General features: G+C 50.0%; 1 protein-coding gene across 3 annotated transcripts in view; it reads right to left on the reverse strand.

The window, feature by feature from the left end:
* WSB2 (WD repeat and SOCS box containing 2) overlaps positions 1–21,358 on the reverse strand; it is a 48,683-nt gene extending 27,325 nt beyond the window's left edge. Inside the window, exons 1-4 of one of the 3 annotated variants that reach the window (XM_033955452.1) lie at positions 21,068–21,358; positions 7,197–7,335; positions 6,696–6,867; positions 2,217–2,458 (exon numbers count right to left, since the gene is read on the reverse strand). In XM_033955452.1, coding sequence (XP_033811343.1) covers positions 2,217–2,458; positions 6,696–6,867; positions 7,197–7,287 — 505 coding nt within the window. In that variant the 5' untranslated portion in view covers positions 7,288–7,335; positions 21,068–21,358. The remainder of the gene's footprint in view (positions 1–2,216; positions 2,459–6,695; positions 6,868–7,196; positions 7,336–21,067) is intronic. The other 2 variants (XM_033955454.1, XM_033955451.1) reach the window with 2 other exon arrangements.
* Positions 21,359–22,387: the final 1,029 nt, after the last annotated feature.

Consider the following 22,387-nt stretch of genomic DNA (forward strand, 5'->3'; position numbering starts at 1 on the left):
AAAATTCTAAAATCCCTCCCTCTCCCACATTTACATTGTACTTATAATGGAAAAATGGTATCTATTCATTACAATAATTTGTCAATGGCCTCCAAATCTCTTTAAATTTCTTATAATTCCCCTTTTGTATGGCTATTGTTCTTTCCATTTTATAAATGTGACATAACGAATTCCACCAAAGACTGTAATTGAGTCTGCTGCAATTCTTCCAATTACTTGCGATATGTGTCATAATCAATAAAAGCTTATTATTGTTTGATGAAATTTGGCTCTCCAATAAACAATTTATTTGGGTCCAAATTGATTTCCAAAAGGTCAAGATAAAGGGACAATAGATTATTAAATGATCCAGAGTCCCTGCTTCAAGGTTACAATGCCAGCATCTATTAGACTTAGAGCTATCTAACTTTTGTAATCTAACTGGGGTCCAAAATGCTCTATGTAAAAGGAAAAACCAAGTTTGTCTCATAGATGCAGACACCGTAGATCTCATCCTCCAAGACCAAATTCATGGCCATTGAGACGCAGAAATTTGATGCTTAATCTCAATGCTCCAAATATCCCTAAGTCCATTTTTAGGCTTTTTATTTACAAATCCGTTTATCAGTTTATACCACTGTGCGGCCTGGTGTCCCAAGAATTCTGCTATGGATTTTAACAGAATATTAAGTGTTGTATCTGAGTTTTAAATGTTATATATGTTGGGAAAGAACCTTAGTTGACTTTTCTACAATCCGAATTATTGATGGCAATGACTCCTGAAGTTTGCTCTTTATCTGCATTCGATTTGAACATACAACATCAGGCCCAATCCTTACGTTTGGTTATACAACTCACAGCCTTATTCTTTTGCGATTCCTGGTTGCGATTCCTGATGTGGCGGGCAAATTCCTAGTCATTTCCCTCTAAATCCTGTTTCAGTTCAGCTTCCACATTATAGTGAAAGCAATGGGGCGGAACCACCTACCCTTAGGTGACAGATGGAAGAAATTTGCATCCTAAATAAATCTATTGATCTGGTGGAATAAATCTATTGATCGCTGGAATAGTCTTCCACTACAGGTGATTGAGGCCAGCAGCGTGCCTGATTTTAAGGCCAAATGGGATCGGCACATGGGATCTATTCACAGGGCAAAGGTAGGGGAGGGACATTAAGGTGGGCAGACTAGATGGGCCGTGGGCCCTTATCTGCCGTCTATTTCTATGTTTCTATGTTTCTATGGTGTTGACTCCTTTGCAAGTCCACCTGTGGGATTTCTACGAGTAATGCGTCTGTATGTCTGTCTCCAATTCCTCATATCTATCTCCAGTTTCCTGAAAGGGAAGGATCGTTCACATTATTTAACTTTGTACCCCCAAATATTTCTTACTACCTTCCCCCAAAGTTCAGGACTTCTGATCTATCACAATTCACCCTAAACCCTGCTGTGTTTCCATTTCTCCACAACTTGTACATCAGTAGGAGCAGAGGAATGAGCAGCAGCGTAATCAGTGGCGCCCCTCCCCTACCCGCTGAACATGCACCCTCACCACGAGCAACAACTGCAATGTGCTCCTCACGACCCCGTCGGCACTCCCTCTGTTGTCACTTGCTTTGTGCGGCACCTAGACATGCAGGACAAGATAACGTGGTCTCCAGGCGCACGTTACAGTTGTTGCTCAGGGCAGTGAACGACTAGAGGTACAGGGGAAAGGGAAGGGGGAGGGGGAGCAGAGATGAGTAGGGGTGCCCGCGACCCCCAACATGATGCACGGGACGGACCGCCCCCCTTCACTAGGCTACTGAGTACAATGCCATTGGAACTCATGCCCCACCCCCACGTTTCCCTCATGAAAGCAACTAATCAAGGGGAGAGGGGCAAATCCCCCTTAACACATGTGCAAAGTCCTCTCCACCTCTAACGTCCAACTGAGCTGCCAAATGCCAGATCAAATGAAGCCCCACTCCCACTTATTTTACTCTTCTGGGACCTGGTTCGGCCACTGGGGCTTGATGGACCACTGCTCTGGCCCAGGAAGGCTATTCTGATATAGAACAGCATTTCACCCATTATTTTATCATCACTCCTCATAATTTGAAGAGTTATATCTTTTGTTAATTGGTTTTCTTTGAGGGGAAAAAAGTCCTTTTGAGTGTCTCAGAGAAGTGGAAACATGTGATCCTGAGCTTGTGATCCTTGATCACAGACAGTGGAAGGGAATACGACTCGTGCTACCTGTCTCTACTTCCCAGACTTTGATGTGTCCATCATTGAGCCCTGTGGCAAGGATCAGGCAAGGTTCTTGCGCTTCACTGGTTGCCCAGAACCTCTTCCGGTTCAGCAAAGACGAAAAGCTGAAGGACAAACCCCACACAATTTGCCTGCAGTCCAGCGTCTTCTCCTTCAGGTTGCTACCTCGTGACCTCACCTCAGCAGGCTTCAGGTAGCAGCTTCGGTGATCAAATGCCTTGGAAATTCTATGAAAAGACCAGAGAGACGGAGCAACACATTAGTGGACTAGCGAGGGAAAGCTTAATGGGATCCCAAGTTTCCCAGACCTCCTGCAGGCTTATAAACTTTCCCTTAAGACTATCTCATTCCCTGTGCACAAAAGGGGCATGGGCCTTTGGAATTCGCATTACAGGCTGATCAGCTGTGGTTCCAGATCACACAAGATTTTTCTTGGGCTGCCTTTATAAGAAGACACTTTAGCGCATTTCTGCATGCAGTGAGATCCAAAATTTGCTGACAGGTGTGAGCTGTCATTGCCTGAGCGCTGATTGGGTCAGGCACTAACAGAAAAGTAAGGTTTGACAGCTCAGACCACCCCCCGCAACGTAAATTAAAATACCCTCCAAATTGAAGATCGGCAGGAGAGATGCCCACTCTCTTCTGCCGCATCGCACAATCGCGCGACAGTGCTAACTTCCTCCCACCCACCCACCCCCCCCCAGCAGCAGGAGAGATATCCACTCCCTCCTGCCACCGAAGTGAAGCACTCCCCCATGGCAGTGGGAAAGATGCCCACTTCCCTCCCACTGCCAAGCAACACCACCTCCCCGACACCCTTCCTCGGCAGCAAGAGAGATGCCCACTCCCTCCCGCCTACGACCTCCTTTCCTCTCTCCCCCTTACCTTGTTTACAATGGCTGGCCAGAGGAATGCCTCGTCCTTCCGGCCAGCAGGCCCTCCTCTTAAACATGGTGGGCCTTCCCCTCCCTGGTGCATCCTGGGATGCTCTGGGGAAAGGCATAAGGCTCTGATTGGCCCAGGTTAAGGCCACTCCATCTCCCTCTGGCCAGCCATTGTAAATAAGGTAAGGGGAAGGGAACGGGGGATTATTGGAGGCATGGGGTGTGTTGGGAGAGGTGTGTTGCTTGGCGGTGGGAGGGAGTAGATATCTCTTCCACTGTCACGGGGGGAGGTACTTGACTTTGGCAGCGGGAGAGAGTGGGCATCCCACCTGCCAATCTTCGATTTGTTTTTTTAATTTTTGCGATGTGCCCATCGCTATCACCAGCAATGGGCACGTGCAAATTTAGCAAATCTTTTCTACTCTGCACCAACCTCATTTGCACGTGAGGTTTTTGGAGAATGACTCGCCTTTTTAAAATTGCTACAATAATGGCTGCAACAGCAGACCAATGGATTTTACTGTGACATTAGTGACTTTCTTCTAGCAGAAGGTATCAAGTTGAACAGTGTAAAACTTCTCTCCGCATCTCTGGAGTTGGAGACGACATTTATACAACTGAACACCAGGCTACATTATGAACTCCCCCCAAAAATCACAGATACCTGAACACATTTTTTGCATCTGTATTTACCGAAGAGGATATACACAGCATACCAGAACCCATCAGGCTATATGCTGGAAGTGAAAACGGGAAACCAACAGGGTTAATGGTCAGTCTAGAAGAGGTTTGCAGGCAGATTGATAGGCTTAAGAGTGATAAATCCCCGGGACCGGATGGCATCCATACGAGGGTCATCAAGGAACTGAAAAGGACCATAGCTGAACTGCTTCAACTAATAGCCAATCGGGAAAGATTCCGGAGGACTGGAAGGTGGCGAATGTTACGCCGATCTTCAAAAAAGGTTCGAGGGAAGACCCAGGAAACTACAGACCGGTAAATCTGACCTCGGTACTGGGAAAGATGGTAGAGGCGCGGATAAAGGACCGCATCATTGATCACCTTGACGGACACGGTCTGATGAGGACCAGCCAGCATGGTTTCAGCAAAGGCAGATCTTGTTTGACAAACTTGCTGCACTTCTTTGAGGGAGTAAACAGGCAGATAGACAAGGGCGACCCGGTCGACAATGTATATCTGGATTTTCAGAAGGCGTTCGACAAGGTTCCGCATGAACGACTACTTTGGAAAATTGCAAGCCATGGAATCGAGGGTGAAATACTCACGTGGATTAAAAACTGGCTGGAGCATAGGAAACAGAAAGTGGGGGTAAATGGACAATACTCGGACTGGAAGAGCGTCACTAGTAGGGAGCCACGGGGCACGGTGCTTGGACCCGTGCTCTTCAACATCTTTATAAACGATCTGGACATAGATATGACGAGCGAGGTGATCAAATTTGCGGATGATATGAAGTTATTCAGAGTAGTGAAGATGCAAGGGGATTGCAAAGATCTGCATAATCAGGCTCGAGGAATGGGCATCGACATGGCAGATGAGGTTCAACGTGAATAAATGTAAAGTGATGCATGTCGGTAACAAAAATCTCATGCACGAATACAGGATGTCCGGGGCGGTACTTGGAGAGACCTCCCAGGAAAGGGACTTGGGAGTTCTGATCGACAAGGCGATAAAGCCATCCACACAATGTGTAGCAGCGGTGAAAAGGGCGAACAGAATGCTAGGAATGATAAAGAAGGGGATCACAAACAGATCGGAAAAGGTTATCATGCCACTGTATCAGGCCAGCACTGGTCGCCGTACATGAAGAAAGACACGGTACTACTCGAAAGGGTCCAGAGAAGAGCGAGTAAGATGGTTAAGGGGTTGGAGGTGCTGCCGTACAGCGAAAGATTAGAGAAACTGGGCCTCTTCTCCCTCGAACAGAGGAGATTGAAAGGGGACATGATCAAAACATTTAAGGGGACATGATCAAAACAAGTGGATAAAGACAGGTTGTTCACCCTCTCCAAGATAGGGAGAATGAGAGGGCATTGTCTAAAGTTGGAAGGGGATAGATTCCGTACGAAAGTAAGGAAGTTCTTCTTCACCCAGAGAATGGTAGAAAACTGGAATGCGCTTCCTGAGTATGTCATAGGAGGAAACACCCTCCAGGGATTCAAGACAAAGTTAGACAAGTTCCTGGTGAACAAGAGCGTATGCAGGTAGGGCTAGTCTCAATTAGGGCGCTGGTCTTTGACCAGAGGGCTGCCGCGTGTGCGGACTGCTGGGCATGATGGACCACTGGCAATTCTTATGTTCTTATGGTCAGTGTTCTACAAAACAGATCAAAGACTGGAAGAAATGCACTTTGGACAACTTTTTGAAACCTTTTAGACAATCAGGTTCAACTGATCAGAAGGCTGGTAGGTAGCAGGAGCCCAAGAGCCATTCAAATGGCCCAGAATGTCCAAGCTATCAAAGAACTGGTCCCATGGAAACCATTTACTGCCCCCAAGATTAAAACTATTCAGTATACAGTTAGATTTCTCTATACCAAGAATGATTGATATTTGACCAGTTTTGTAGATGTTATGCTGACCATAACAGGGGGCTGGATTTAGTTTTGGTTCACAGTGCAGAATTTCATTACAATCCAGTATTTTCATTTATAGTCGAGAAAACCAACAGCCTGTCCCCCTCCCCGCAGCGAACATCTCTCTCACTCCTTCCCTCCTCCCACCCCCACTTGAAGGTCCAGCATCTATTCTTCCCTTCTTTCTGGGTCACTTTCTCTCCCCCCTTCTCCTTCACTTTCTCAACCCCTTTCTCCAGCAATTTCTCACAGTCCGCATGCACTTTAACAACTTTAAATCATTTTGTATCATCTGCCAATTTAATCATCTTGCTCGTCATTCCCATTTCTAGATCATTTATAAATATGTTAAATAGCACCGGTCCCAGTAGAAACCCCTGAGGCACTCCACTATTTACCTTCCTCCATTGAAAGAATTGCCCATTTAACACTACCCCCTGTTTTGTTTTTTTTAATCCATTAACCAGCTCTTGGCTTTTTAATTTTCACAGGAGTCTCTCACGAGTGACTGTCAAATGTTTTCTGAAAATCTCGATATACTACATCAACTGGTTCCCCTTTATCCACGTTTCTTCATGCCTTGGCTGAATCCATGCTGCAAATAAGCTGGCCCAGTGGTAAAAGGACAATATCTGATCAGACCAATACATGATTGAAGGCAAGAGTAGGCAAACTATAGCCCCAAAGAACTCTTCATTCAGCCTGCTTCTTACTGTAACAGCCTTCTATATATACATTTACTGGAGTTTGACTGCAGTTCCTGCTGATGTCATTAAAGGCCCAATGTTGTACATGTCTCAGGACATCATTAAAGTGGACATTGGGCCTGTGTCAGAAACAGCTGCAGAGTTATCGCCCTACTCCCTTCTCATCCTTCTGCTGTCTGCCCTCATGCAGCTGCTTAATGCTATCCAAAAGTGCCAAGAGCGTGTGGAGGAAGGGGACATGTGGACCCGTCCCTTCCAACATACATAAGTCACTCACAGTTTGGTGTTCCCTAATGGCCATGGGATCAGCTTCACAATGCAGTGCCCCTGTGACCAGGCAAACCATACGCCATCTGGAGAGAAAGCCACGCTCCATGTCTCACAGCAGGACTTCCAATCAAACTGCTGTGTCTGGCCTGGCCTCAGCTCCGCCAACAGGAGAGGAGCATCTGCAAAAGAAAATGGGAAATCAAGTCAGAGTTCTAGCACTCCTCCCACGGTCACGCCAAACTACACGAGAATCCTTCACTATACTACCATGTCAATAAGAATCTGCATAATGGCTCAGCTATGTGGAGGACCTGTTTACCTCTTGGATCAGGTCTTCTGTCCCCCAAGCTAACGTGGAGGCAATATTAACTTATACAGAGGGAAGTGACTAAGGAAACTACTTAGAATACCTGTTTACTATTCAATAGTAAATCACTTTGATATCTGCACAGGAAAGACAATATATCAATAATGGTAACCATTTAGGACAGGGTTGCAGGGTTCTTACAGTGGTTCTGCAAGGCTGGAGATCTGCAAGGTCGCAGCGGTCCAGGCGTGGAGGAGTGGAGAGTTGGGGCTGGCATGGAGAGTCTTTTCATAGTCACCAGAGAGCTGCCCTACTGCAGATCTGCAAGGCTGCTGTGATCCTAGGTATGGAAGAGCAGAGAGAGAGTAGGGGCTGCCAGGGCAGGATTAATTTGTCGAGGGCCCCTCGGCACACAAGTACACTGGGCCCCCTGCCTCACCCCACCATGCACCCAAGCTGTGTCAGAGGGAAGCTTTGGGCAAGCAGCACTGCTTGCACAATTACAGTTCCCATTGCCTTTTTTATCCGCGTTGCTTGTTTGTCTAACTTTCTGTCGATGGGGGGGGGGAGGGGCCTGCGTTGCTGATTGATGCTGAAGGGGTCCATCACCGTTTGGAAAAAACATTGTTGATGCCCTCCTTCATCGGGCCCCCCTGACCATTTCGGGCCCTAGGCACGTGCCTACTTGGCCTATTGGTTAATCCTGCCCTGGGGGCTGCCATGGAGAGTCGCTCTGTCACCTCCCCCAAATGCTGACACTGAACACCCCTAAGGCATGCTTTGTTGCACAGCATTTTGCTTAGAGCACTGGACAACAACGGAACCCAAACACTATCGAAATCCTAGGCATTACAAAGAATCTAACAGCAGGAGGAACGCTGAACCCCAGCAAACAGTCACAAAAGGGGAAAGGAGGGAGCTCCTCCTTCATACATGGGACGTCATCTACTGCCTCTAACTAGGCTGGAACACCAAGGAATGAGTGGATTTGTCTAGAGCTAATTAATTCCTCAGACCTTCTGTTTTTTATCAACAGCAGAATAATGTACTGTATGCTCGGGGAGGGGGAACCTTAAGTTGGGGGGAGGTTACCTTCAACTTCACTGGTTGCCAATAGACTCTAGAATTCATTTGACAACATTTTCTCTTGTTCTATTATACATGGTAGGCCTGGCTAAAACAATACACTAATTATGGAACTCAAAATAATTGAAAACTAACATTTCTATCATGCAAAGGCCCACATACTGGGCTCCCAAATCATGAAACGCATCACTATTACATATTGCTAAGATAGAAGAAAAAAAACAAACTATAGCCTATACTCAACCAAACCTACATGCTGTAGAGAATTAATCAAAAGTGAGTTGGGTATATTGTAATAACTCTGTCTACTAATTACCACTAGGCATAGCAAAGCCTATCTAATAGCAGACACGGAGCCCCATCATGGAGCTGTCCTCTAAAAAACTGTGCAACAAGCAACCCCAACGCTTGTAGGAGCCTCCCTAGACATCGAAAGCCATGCCACAATGACACCAGCAGCCCAAACCCAGACAACATTATAAAGAATCCCCATCACATGCATCATTAATGCGCGATCAGTGGTCAACAAGACCAAAATCATCCTATTCTTAACTGAAATATGGATACCAACGCAAGACAACCTAAGACTCCAAAATCACCCACCTATTAGAATCTCTACGTCTCTCCCCACTAGAACTATTAATAGTAGAGATCAAGGACAATTCCTTCTGCTGTATACTATTTTAGATAGTTCCCCCAAGCCAGCTCAATAATGGCCTAAGGACTTCTCTTAGGAAATTATCCAAACCTTTTCGAAACCCTGCTAAGCTAACTGCTTTCACCACATTCTCTGGAAATGAATTCCAGACTTTGTATGAAGAACTATTTTCTCTTGTTTCTTTTAGGAGCTTCATCGCATGCCCCCCTAGTCCTAGTAAGAGTGAACAAGCGATTCACATCTACCCTTTCAACTCCACTCAGTATTTTATAGGCCTCTATCATATCACCCCTGAGCCGTCTCTTCTCCAAGCTGAAGAGACCTAGCTGCTTAAGCCTTTCCTCATCCCATTTCTTGCATCATTTTTGTTGCCCTTGTCTGGACCTTTTCTAATTCCACAAGATATTTTTTGAGATACGGCCACCAGAACTGAACACAGTATTCAAAGTGCAGCCGTACCATAGAGCGATACAAGGGCACTATATAACATTTTCATCTTTGTTTTCCATTCCTAGCATTCTATTTGCTTTCTCAGCCACCGCCACACGTTGAGCTGAGGGTTTTAATGCACCTAGATCCTTTTCCTGGGCAGTGACTCCTCACACACAACCCAGCATCTCATAGCTATAGTTCGGGTTCCTCTTTCCCACATGCATCACTTTGCACTTGCTCACATTAAACGTCATCTGCCATTTTGACGCCCAGTCTCTTGCGATTTAACAACTTTGAACAGCTTTGTGTCATCAGCAAATTTAATTATCTCACTAGTCATTTTCATCTCTAGATCATTGATAAATGTGTCAAAAAGCAGCGGTCCCAGCACAGACCCCTGGGGAACCCCACTCTTTACCCTTCTCCATTGAGAATATTGACCATTTCAACCCACTCTCTCTTTTCTGTCTTTCAACTAGTTCTTAATCCATAATAGGACTCAAAGGGAAGCTCCCAAGACATTAAGGCTGCAATGTCCATTAAGAGAAACATCCCACAGCATAAAAACTGACCCTCAGAGTCAGGGAAAAATACCAGCCACAGCTCACAACAAAGACTGTCTGTCAAAACAGCAGAAGATTTCATCATAGCAACACACACTGGGGTGTTGGCTCAAAATCGGAAGGGAATATGACAACAGGACAGAACCACCTCCTTCATGGGCTTCAGGTTCCCCACTAGGAAATCAAAAGCCGCTCTATACAGACGTCTCTTTTTCACTTCTAAAATATTAGGTTTTCTACAGCATTCGAGATAGAAAAGTATTTTCTGAACAGCATGCATACATCTTTAAAGCAGAATGATAAGTTGAAATCTATGATTGATTATAGGGGTAAAGGGGGATGGGACCTGAACTACCGCTTTTTCTGTCTGCATATTACTCCTATCTCCGACAATTGCATTGGCTGCCAGTTGCATTCAGAATCCAATACAAAGCAATTATGATATGTCACCAATTTGATATGGTACGATCCCTGAATTTTTTAAGGCTCAGAAAGTTCAGCAATGCTGAAACCGAAGGCTAACCCGTGACTTTTACATGTGCAGGGAATAGCCTGGTTGGTCAAATCCGAAAATGTGGAGCTAAGAGCTCATTTTGGAAAATGCAAGGATTGAATCTCTTTGTTTTGTTCTAACCTTGTTCTGAATTTTATAAGATTTTATGTAGGTAACGATTTGTAAACCGTTTTGGAATAAAACGGTATATAAATTTTAAAAAGAAAATAAATACATTTTGTACCTGGAGTGTTAAGTGACTTGCCCAGAGTCACAAGGAGTTGAACTCACAACCTCAGGCTGCTGAGCAGATGCTCTAACCACTAAGCTACTAGTTGACCCTATCCAATCCCTCTGGAGAAAGTTGCAGGGACCAGTGACTTCCTGTTTTAGTGAAACGATGACTGTGAGAGTAAGTGGCTGCCAGAAGAGCTCTGTGCGGAGTGACATTACAAAGCATGGGCAGGGTGAGAACAGAGTTCAGGTTCCCAGTCCTACCCTGCTCAAGCTCTTCCTGCTAACGCCAGTATAAATAAACAGACAGGAGGTGTGGCAGAGACTGAAGACCACAAGCACTCCCACATTCTCTTTACTGCTAGACCAGTGCCAGAAGGAAACAGGCCTATACACAACACCAGATCCCACTGACTCCTAGGAACGTATAGAGAGCGCAAAGGGGGTGGGGAACTATGATGTGATTCAGCAGACGTGTGGGGCAAATGGGGGGGGAGCACACAGTAATGATTAATGCAGTATATGATAAGAGGGTGTTAGGAACGTGGTAAGCACTGAAGAGAAAGCAGAATTCAAGAAAGCTCAGAACAAGAGGAAAGGATCTGCCAAGGAGAGTGGTTAGTGCAGTGGTCTGAGAGCTCGGTTCGATTCCCACTGCACCCCCTAATGTCTCTGGGAATTCAAATACCTATATATAATAGGTAAACAGACAGTCCCATCCCATGCCCTTCCCTTCTGGTCTTTATATGTCTTCACATTCACCGCTTGTATATTTCTATTTTTAAGGCAGGTACAATCAGATTGAGGGGCTGAAGGGGTCAAACAGGGAGTATGAAGCAAGGTTAAAAGGTGCACTGCTAGGTGACTATGTAAAAGCAAAGGGGTGACAAGCAGGGCTGGGGGATCTGGGACAGTGAATGAGCATAAGGGAATTGGGGCTCTGTGTCCGGGACATGAGGAGTCAGGGATCTGATCTGGGACAGTGAGTGAGCGTAAGGGAGTCTAGGCTCTGTATCTGGGAAACGAGGAGTCAGGGCTCTGTATCTGGGACACTGAGTGAGCATTATGGAATCACAGCTCTGTATCTGGGACACAAGGAGTCAGGGCTCTGTATCTGGGACAGTGAGTGAGTGTAAGGGAGTTGGGGCTCTGTATCTGGGACAGTGATTGAGTGTAAGAGAGTTGGGACTCTGTATGTGGGACACGAGGAGTCGGGGCTCTGTATCCGGGACACGAGGAGTTGGGGCTCTGTATCTGGGACACGAGGAGTCAGGGTTCTGTATCTGGGACTGTGAATGAGTGTAAGGGAATCGGGGCTCTGTATCTGGGACACCAGCCCTGGAGTCAGGTCTGTATCTGGGACAGTGAGTGATCGTAAGGGTGTCTGGGCTCTGTATCTGGGACAATGAATGGTGTAAGGGAATCGGGGCTCTGTATCTGGGACACCAGGAATCAGGGATCTGTATCTGGGACAGTGAGTGAGAGTAAGGGCGTCTGGGCTCTGTATCTGGGACACCAGGAGTCAGGGCTCTGTATCTGGGACACTGAATAAGCATGAGTGAATGAGTGTAAGGGAATCAGAGCTCTATCTGGGACAGTGAATGAGCGTGAGGGAATCAGGGCTCTGTATCCAGGACATGAGGAGTCGGGGCTCTGTATCTGGGACACGAGGAGTCTGGGCTCTGTATCTGGGACACTGAATGAATGTGAGGGAATCACGGCTCTGTATCTGGGACAGTGAATGAGCATAAGGGAATCGGGGCTCTGTATCTGGGACACCAGGAGTCAGGGCTCTGTATCTGGGACACTGAATGAGTGTTAGGGAATCGGGGCTCTGTATCCAAGTTTCCAAGTTTATTATACAACTTGATTAATCGCCTAATCTATATTCTAGGCGATATACAAAATAGTACAAATATATAAAAACATAGGTAAATTATTACATAGACAAAAAATATTTCAATATTTCAAAAACAAACAATATAGAAACAATAGGGACATTAGGAGTCAGGGCTCTGTATCTGGGACATTAGGAGTCAGGGCTCTGTGTCCGGGACACTGAATGAGCGTAAGGGAATCGCGGCTCTGTATCCTGGACACGAGGAGTCAGGGCTCTGTATCTGGGACAGTGAGTGATCGTAAGGGCGTCTGGGCTCTGTATCCGGGACAGTGAGTGATCGTAAGGGCGTCTGGGCTCTGTATCCGGGACACTAGGAGTCAGGGCTCTGTATCTGGGACACTGAATGAGCGTAAGGGAATCGGGGCTCTGTATCCGGGACACTAGGAGTCAGGGCTCTGTATCTGGGACACTGAATGAGCGTAAGGGAATCGGGGCTCTGTATCCGGGACAGTGAGTGATCGTAAGGGCGTCTGGGCTCTGTATCTGGGACAGTGAGTGATCGTAAGGGCGTCTGGGCTCTGTATCCGGGACAGTGAGTGATCGTAAGGGCGTCTGGGCTCTGTATCCGGGACAGTGAGTGATCGTAAGGGCGTCTGGGCTCTGTATCTGGAACAGTGAGTGATCGTAAGGGCGTCTGGGCTCTGTATCTGGGACAGTGAGTGATCGTAAGGGCGTCTGGGCTCTGTATCTGGGACACTGAATGAGCGTAAGGGAATCAGGGCTCTGTATCCGGGACAGTGAGTGATCGTAAGGGCGTCTGGGCTCTGTATCTGGGACACTGAATGAGCGTAAGGGAATCGGGGCTCTGTATCCGGGACAGTGAGTGATCGTAAGGGCGTCTGGGCTCTGTATCTGGGATAGTGAGTGATCGTAAGGGCGTCTGGGCTCTGTATCTGGGACAGTGAGTGATCGTAAGGGCGTCTGGGCTCTGTATCTGGGATAGTGAGTGATCGTAAGGGCGTCTAGGCTCTGTATCCGGGACAGTGAGTGATCGTAAGGGCGTCTGGGCTCTGTATCTGGGACAGTGAGTGATCGTAAGGGCGTCTGGGCTCTGTATCTGGGACAGTGAGTGATCGTAAGGGCGTCTGGGCTCTGTATCCGGGACAGTGAGTGATCGTAAGGGCGTCTGGGGTCTGTATCTGGGACACTGAATGAGTGTAAGGGAATCGGGGCTCTGTATCCGGGACACTAGGAGTCAGGGCTCTGTATCTGGGACACTGAATGAGCGTAAGGGAATCAGGGCTCTGTATCCGGGACAGTGAGTGATCGTAAGGGCGTCTGGGCTCTGTATCCGGGACAGTGAGTGATCGTAAGGGCGTCTGGGGTCTGTATCTGGGACACTGAATGAGTGTAAGGGAATCGGGGCTCTGTATCCGGGACACTAGGAGTCAGGGCTCTGTATCTGGGACACTGAATGAGCGTAAGGGAATCGGGGCTCTGTATCCGGGACAGTGAGTGATCGTAAGGGCGTCTGGGCTCTGTATCTGGGACACTGAATGAGCGTAAGGGAATCGGGGCTCTGTATCCGGGACAGTGAGTGATCGTAAGGGCATCTGGGCTCTGTATCTGGGACAGTGAGTGATCGTAAGGGCGTCTGGGCTCTGTATGTGGGACAGTGAGTGATCGTAAGGGCGTCTGGGCTCTGTATCTGGGACAGTGAGTGATCGTAAGGGCGTCTGGGCTCTGTATCTGGGACAGTGAGTGATCGTAAGGGCGTCTGGGCTCTGTATCTGGGACAGTGAGAGATCGTAAGGGCGTCTGGGCTCTGTATCCGGGACAGTGAGAGATCGTAAGGGCGTCTGGGCTCTGTATCCGGGACAGTGAGTGATCGTAAGGGCGTCTGGGCTCTGTATCCGGGACAGTGAGTGATCGTAAGGGCGTCTGGGCTCTGTATCCGGGACAGTGAGTGATCGTAAGGGCGTCTGGGCTCTGTATCCGGGACAGTGAGTGATCGTAAGGGCGTCTGGGCTCTGTTTCCGGGACAGTGAGTGATCGTAAGGGCGTCTGGGCTCTGTATATGGGAAAGTGAGTGATCGTAAGGGCGTCTGGGCTCTGTATCTGGGACAGTGAGTGATCGTAAGGGCGTCTGGGCTCTGTATCTGGGACAGTGAGTGATCGTAAGGGCGTCTGGGCTCTGTATCTGGGACAGTGAGTGATCGTAAGGGCGTCTGGGCTCTGTATCAGGGACAGTGAGTGATCGTAAGGGCGTCTGGGCTCTGTATCCGGGACAGTGAGTGATCGTAAGGGCGTCTGGGCTCTGTATCCGGGACAGTGAGTGATCGTAAGGGCGTCTGGGCTCTGTATCTGGGACAGTGAGTGATCGTAAGGGCGTCTGGGCTCTGTATCCGGGACAGTGAGTGATCGTAAGGGCGTCTGGGCTCTGTATCCGGGACAGTGAGTGATCGTAAGGGCGTCTGGGCTCTGTATCCGGGACAGTGAGTGATCGTAAGGGCGTCTGGGCTCTGTATCCGGGACAGTGAGTGATCGTAAGGGCGTCTGGGCTCTGTATCCGGGACAGTGAGTGATCGTAAGGGCGTCTGGGCTCTGTATCTGGGACAGTGAGTGATCGTAAGGGTGTCTGGGCTCTGTATCTGAGACAGTGAGCGTAAGGGAATCGGGGCTCTGTATCCGAGACACGAAGAGTCAGGGCTCTGTATCTGGGACAGTGAGTGATCGTAAGGGTGTCTGGGCTCTGTATCTGGGACAGTGAGTGATCGTAAGGGCGTCTGGGCTCTGTATCTGGGACACTGAATGAGTGTAAGGGAATCGGGGCTCTGTATCTGGGACAGTGAGTGATCGTAAGGGTGTCTGGGCTCTGTATCTGGGACAGTGAGTGATCGTAAGGGCGTCTGGGCTCTGTATCTGGGACAGTGAGTGATCGTAAGGGCGTCTGGGCTCTGTATCTGGGACAGTGAGTGATCGTAAGGGCGTCTGAGCTCTGTATCTGGGACAGTGAGTGATCGTAAGGGCGTCTGGGCTCTGTATCTGGGACAGTGAGTGATCGTAAGGGCGTCTGAGCTCTGTATCCGGGACAGTGAGTGATCGTAAGGGCGTCTGGGCTCTGTATCTGGGACAGTGAGTGATCGTAAGGGCGTCTGGGCTCTGTATCTGGGACAGTGAGTGATCGTAAGGGCGTCTGGGCTCTGTATCTGGGACAGTGAGTGATCGTAAGGGCGTCTGGGCTCTGTATCTGGGACAGTGAGTGATCGTAAGGGTGTCTGGGCTCTGTATCTGGGACAGTGAGCGTAAGGGAATCGGGGCTCTGTATCCGAGACACGAAGAGTCAGGGCTCTGTATCTGGGACAGTGAGTGATCGTAAGGGTGTCTGGGCTCTGTATCTGGGACAGTGAGTGATCGTAAGGGCGTCTGGGCTCTGTATCTGGGACACTGAATGAGTGTAAGGGAATCGGGGCTCTGTATCTGGGACAGTGAGTGATCGTAAGGGTGTCTGGGCTCTGTATCCGGGACAGTGAGTGATCGTAAGGGCGTCTGGGCTCTGTATCCGGGACAGTGAGTGATCGTAAGGGCGTCTGGGCTCTGTATCTGGGACAGTGAGTGATCGTAAGGGCGTCTGGGCTCTGTATCTGGGACAGTGAGTGATCGTAAGGGCGTCTGGGCTCTGTATCTGGGACAGTGAGTGATCGTAAGGGCGTCTGAGCTCTGTATCCGGGACAGTGAGTGATCGTAAGGGCGTCTGGGCTCTGTATCCGGGACAGTGAGTGATCGTAAGGGCGTCTGGGCTCTGTATCTGGGACAGTGAGTGATCGTAAGGGCGTCTGGGCTCTGTATCTGGGACAGTGAGTGATCGTAAGGGCGTCTGGGCTCTGTATCTGGGACAGTGAGTGATCGTAAGGGTGTCTGGGCTCTGTATCTGAGACAGTGAGCGTAAGGGAATCGGGGCTCTGTATCCGAGACACGAAGAGTCAGGGCTCTGTATCTGGGACAGTGAGTGATCGTAAGGGTGTCTGGGCTCTGTATCCGGGACAGTGAGTGATCGTAAGGGCGTCTGGGCTCTGTATCTGGGACAGTGAGTGATCGTAAGGGCGTCTGGGCTCTGTATCTGGGACAGTGAGTGATCGTAAGGGCGTCTGGGCTCTGTATCTGGGACAGTGAGTGATCGTAAGGGCGTCTGGGCTCTGTATCTGGGACAGTGAGTGATCGTAAGGGCGTCTGGGCTCTGTATCTGGGACAGTGAGCGTAAGGGAATCGGGGCTCTGTATCTGGGACAGTGAGTGATCGTAAACGCGTCTGGGCTCTGTATCTGGGACAGTGAGTGATCGTAAGGGCGTCTGGGCTCTGTATCCGGGACAGTGAGTGATCGTAAGGGCGTCTGGGCTCTGTATCTGGGACAGTGAGTGATCGTAAGGGCGTCTGGACTCTGTATCTGGGACAGTGAGTGATCGTAAGGGCGTCTGGGCTCTGTATCTGGGACAGTGAGTGATCGTAAGGGCGTCTGGGCTCTGTATCTGGGACAGTGAGTGATCGTAAGGGCGTCTGGGCTCTGTATCCGGGACAGTGAGTGATCGTAAGGGCGTCTGGGCTCTGTATCCGGGACAGTGAGTGATCGTAAGGGCGTCTGGGCTCTGTATCTGGGACAGTGAGAGATCGTAAGGGCGTCTGGGCTCTGTATCCGGGACAGTGAGAGATCGTAAGGGCGTCTGGGCTCTGTATCCGGGACAGTGAGTGATCGTAAGGGCGTCTGGGCTCTGTATCCGGGACAGTGAGTGATCGTAAGGGCGTCTGGGCTCTGTATCCGGGACAGTGAGTGATCGTAAGGGCGTCTGGGCTCTGTATCCGGGACAGTGAGTGATCGTAAGGGCGTCTGGGCTCTGTTTCCGGGACAGTGAGTGATCGTAAGGGCGTCTGGGCTCTGTATATGGGATAGTGAGTGATCGTAAGGGCGTCTGGGCTCTGTATCTGGGACAGTGAGTGATCGTAAGGGCGTCTGGGCTCTGTATCTGGGACAGTGAGTGATCGTAAGGGCGTCTGGGCGCTGTATCTGGGACAGTGAGTGATCGTAAGGGCGTCTGGGCTCTGTATCAGGGACAGTGAGTGATCGTAAGGGCGTCTGGGCTCTGTATCCGGGACAGTGAGTGATCGTAAGGGCGTCTGGGCTCTGTATCCGGGACAGTGAGTGATCGTAAGGGCGTCTGGGCTCTGTATCCGGGACAGTGAGTGATCGTAAGGGCGTCTGGGCTCTGTATCCGGGACAGTGAGTGATCGTAAGGGCGTCTGGGCTCTGTATCCGGGACAGTGAGTGATCGTAAGGGCGTCTGGGCTCTGTATCCGGGACAGTGAGTGATCGTAAGGGCGTCTGGGCTCTGTATCCGGGACAGTGAGTGATCGTAAGGGCGTCTGGGCTCTGTATCTGGGACAGTGAGTGATCGTAAGGGTGTCTGGGCTCTGTATCTGAGACAGTGAGCGTAAGGGAATCGGGGCTCTGTATCCGAGACACGAAGAGTCAGGGCTCTGTATCTGGGACAGTGAGTGATCGTAAGGGTGTCTGGGCTCTGTATCTGGGACAGTGAGTGATCGTAAGGGCGTCTGGGCTCTGTATCTGGGACACTGAATGAGTGTAAGGGAATCGGGGCTCTGTATCTGGGACAGTGAGTGATCGTAAGGGTGTCTGGGCTCTGTATCCGGGACAGTGAGTGATCGTAAGGGCGTCTGGGCTCTGTATCTGGGACAGTGAGTGATCGTAAGGGCGTCTGGGCTCTGTATCTGGGACAGTGAGTGATCGTAAGGGCGTCTGAGCTCTGTATCTGGGACAGTGAGTGATCGTAAGGGCGTCTGGGCTCTGTATCTGGGACAGTGAGTGATCGTAAGGGCGTCTGAGCTCTGTATCCGGGACAGTGAGTGATCGTAAGGGCGTCTGGGCTCTGTATCTGGGACAGTGAGTGATCGTAAGGGCGTCTGGGCTCTGTATCTGGGACAGTGAGTGATCGTAAGGGCGTCTGGGCTCTGTATCTGGGACAGTGAGTGATCGTAAGGGCGTCTGGGCTCTGTATCTGGGACAGTGAGTGATCGTAAGGGTGTCTGGGCTCTGTATCTGAGACAGTGAGCGTAAGGGAATCGGGGCTCTGTATCCGAGACACGAAGAGTCAGGGCTCTGTATCTGGGACAGTGAGTGATCGTAAGGGTGTCTGGGCTCTGTATCTGGGACAGTGAGTGATCGTAAGGGCGTCGGGGCTCTGTATCTGGGACACTGAATGAGTGTAAGGGAATCGGGGCTCTGTATCTGGGACAGTGAGTGATCGTAAGGGTGTCTGGGCTCTGTATCCGGGACAGTGAGTGATCGTAAGGGCGTCTGGGCTCTGTATCCGGGACAGTGAGTGATCGTAAGGGCGTCTGGGCTCTGTATCTGGGACAGTGAGTGATCGTAAGGGCGTCGGGGCTCTGTATCTGGGACAGTGAGTGATCGTAAGGGCGTCTGGGCTCTGTATCTGGGACAGTGAGTGATCGTAAGGGCGTCTGAGCTCTGTATCCGGGACAGTGAGTGATCGTAAGGGCGTCTGGGCTCTGTATCCGGGACAGTGAGTGATCGTAAGGGCGTCTGGGCTCTGTATCTGGGACAGTGAGTGATCGTAAGGGCGTCTGGGCTCTGTATCTGGGACAGTGAGTGATCGTAAGGGCGTCTGGGCTCTGTATCTGGGACAGTGAGTGATCGTAAGGGTGTCTGGGCTCTGTATCTGAGACAGTGAGCGTAAGGGAATCGGGGCTCTGTATCCGAGACACGAAGAGTCAGGGCTCTGTATCTGGGACAGTGAGTGATCGTAAGGGTGTCTGGGCTCTGTATCTGGGACAGTGAGTGATCGTAAGGGCGTCTGGGCTCTGTATCTGGGACACTGAATGAGTGTAAGGGAATCGGGGCTCTGTATCTGGGACAGTGAGTGATCGTAAGGGCGTCTGGGCTCTGTATCTGGGACAGTGAGTGATCGTAAGGGCGTCTGGGCTCTGTATCTGGGACAGTGAGTGATCGTAAGGGCGTCTGGGCTCTGTATCTGGGACAGTGAGTGATCGTAAGGGCGTCTGGGCTCTGTATCTGGGACAGTGAGTGATCGTAAGGGCGTCTGGGCTCTGTATCTGGGACAGTGAGTGATCGTAAGGGCGTCTGGGCTCTGTATCTGGGACAGTGAGCGTAAGGGAATCGGGGCTCTGTATCTGGGACAGTGAGTGATCGTAAACGCGTCTGGGCTCTGTATCTGGGACAGTGAGTGATCGTAAGGGCGTCTGGGCTCTGTATCCGGGACAGTGAGTGATCGTAAGGGCGTCTGGGCTCTGTATCTGGGACAGTGAGTGATCGTAAGGGCGTCTGGGCTTTGTATCTGGGACAGTGAGTGATCGTAAGGGCGTCTGGGCTCTGTATCTGGGACAGTGAGTGATCGTAAGGGCGTCTGGGCTCTGTATCTGGGACAGTGAGTGATCGTAAGGGTGTCTGGGCTCTGTATCTGAGACAGTGAGCGTAAGGGAATCGGGGCTCTGTATCCGAGACACGAAGAGTCAGGGCTCTGTATCTGGGACAGTGAGTGATCGTAAGGGTGTCTGGGCTCTGTATCTGGGACAGTGAGTGATCGTAAGGGCGTCTGGGCTCTGTATCTGGGACACTGAATGAGTGTAAGGGAATCGGGGCTCTGTATCTGGGACAGTGAGTGATCGTAAGGGTGTCTGGGCTCTGTATCCGGGACAGTGAGTGATCGTAAGGGCGTCTGGGCTCTGTATCCGGGACAGTGAGTGATCGTAAGGGCGTCTGGGCTCTGTATCTGGGACAGTGAGTGATCGTAAGGGCGTCTGGGCTCTGTATCTGGGACAGTGAGTGATCGTAAGGGCGTCTGGGCTCTGTATCTGGGACAGTGAGTGATCGTAAGGGCGTCTGAGCTCTGTATCCGGGACAGTGAGTGATCGTAAGGGCGTCTGGGCTCTGTATCCGGGACAGTGAGTGATCGTAAGGGCGTCTGGGCTCTGTATCTGGGACAGTGAGTGATCGTAAGGGGTCTGGGCTCTGTATCTGGGACAGTGAGTGATCGTAAGGGTGTCTGGGCTCTGTATCTGAGACAGTGAGCGTAAGGGAATCGGGGCTCTGTATCCGAGACACGAAGAGTCAGGGCTCTGTATCTGGGACAGTGAGTGATCGTAAGGGTGTCTGGGCTCTGTATCTGGGACAGTGAGTGATCGTAAGGGCGTCTGGGCTCTGTATCTGGGACACTGAATGAGTGTAAGGTAATCGGGGCTCTGTATCTGGGACAGTGAGTGATCGTAAGGGCGTCTGGGCTCTGTATCCGGGACAGTGAGTGATCGTAAGGGCGTCTGGGCTCTGTATCTGGGACAGTGAGTGATCGTAAGGGCGTCTGGGCTCTGTATCTGGGACAGTGAGTGATCGTAAGGGCGTCTGGGCTCTGTATCTGGGACAGTGAGTGATCGTAAGGGCGTCTGGGCTCTGTATCTGGGACAGTGAGCGTAAGGGAATCGGGGCTCTGTATCTGGGACAGTGAGTGATCGTAAACGCGTCTGGGCTCTGTATCTGGGACAGTGAGTGATCGTAAGGGCGTCTGGGCTCTGTATCCGGGACAGTGAGTGATCGTAAGGGCGTCTGGGCTCTGTATCTGGGACAGTGAGTGATCGTAAGGGCGTCTGAGCTCTGTATGTGGGACAGCGGGGGCTGTGTATAGGGACCTTGTTAGGGAGGGGGAGGGGCGGCCTGGCACTCACCCTCCAGCGGCTCCATGCAGTGGGCGGCTCCGGTTACGGCCGCCGCGGCGCTTAGAGATCCCGACGCGCCCGAGCCACCCCGTCCGCACTCCGACTGCATTGCGCGGACCCTTCCCGTCTCTTCATAACACCGGAGCCGGTTCCCTGCGTCTCCCGGCAGCTGCAGGAAATGTCCATCGGCTTCTTCCGGTCACGTGAGGCAGAGCCGAGTGTGGGAGGCGACGCGGCTGAGCGTGCGTCGCGTGCGTGGCGCGCGCCCCCTGCTGATCAGAAGACAAACCCAGAGTCGCGAGGCCGCAGCGCGTGCACGTGCTGCTGAGCGTTTAAAGGGCAGAGCAAAGGGTGGCCTAAATGGCATAGCGTCTGTCTCCTAGGAGACATGCAAATGAGTGCGACCGTTCCATTGATGTCTTCAGTTCTAGGCTATTCCTAGGGAGAGGCTTTGCTTCGATTATTTGACAAATTGCTTCAATAGGATGCTTTTCGGAGCTGGGCCTTGTTTGTGGTCTATTTTCTCTAGTGCTGCCCGATTCAGGAAAAAAAATTCGATTCGATTTGATTTTCCTGCCCAATTGGGTGTTTTGTTTTTGTTTTTTGTTTTTTTTTTCAAACATCCTGGTGGGTTTATTTTATAGACTCTTCACCCTCTTTGCCTTCTCCTAACCACACTGGAGCTGTGGTGTAAACTAAATAAAGAAGCAAAAAAGACTTTTATTCTCTGTTAAATCTTAGCTCACGTTTGCATCTAACACCAGCTCTGGCAGGATACACATTTCAAATCTGACATATTGTAATCACAAAACAGAAAATAAAATTAGTTTTTCTACCTTTCCTTGTCTGGTCATTATTCAAATCTTGTTGGTCCCAGGCTCTGGTTGTCTTCTGATAACTTGCTTGACAGGGTCTCCTTCTTTCTCCGTGCTAACCATCCATCTGCCATCTCTGTCCTCCCCTTCCCTCCCCAGGAGGTCTGGCATCTTTCTTTTTTTTCATCTCCCTCCACAGATCCACCTTTTCTTAACTACCCTTTCATTCAGCATCTCTCCCTTTCTTTTCTCAACTACCCTCCTATCCAGTATCGCTATCCCCCCTCCACACCATCCCTTGTCTCCATCTTCTCTCCCTTTCTGTTCCTTCCCTCCCTAAATCCTATTGTTCACCATCTCTCTCCCTCTCTTCTGTTTTTAAATCCATTATTTCTTCCCCCCCCAAAAAAAATTCCGGCATATGCATGTCTGTTTGAACCCCCCTTCCTTTCCTCCCTCCTTGTACTTCTACACCAGGGCCCCCCTCTCCTGAACATCTGTCCCCCCCTGAAGG

This window comes from Geotrypetes seraphini, chromosome 8 (genome assembly GCF_902459505.1).
Source record: "Geotrypetes seraphini chromosome 8, aGeoSer1.1, whole genome shotgun sequence".
NCBI classification, from domain to species: Eukaryota; Metazoa; Chordata; class Amphibia; order Gymnophiona; family Dermophiidae; genus Geotrypetes; species Geotrypetes seraphini.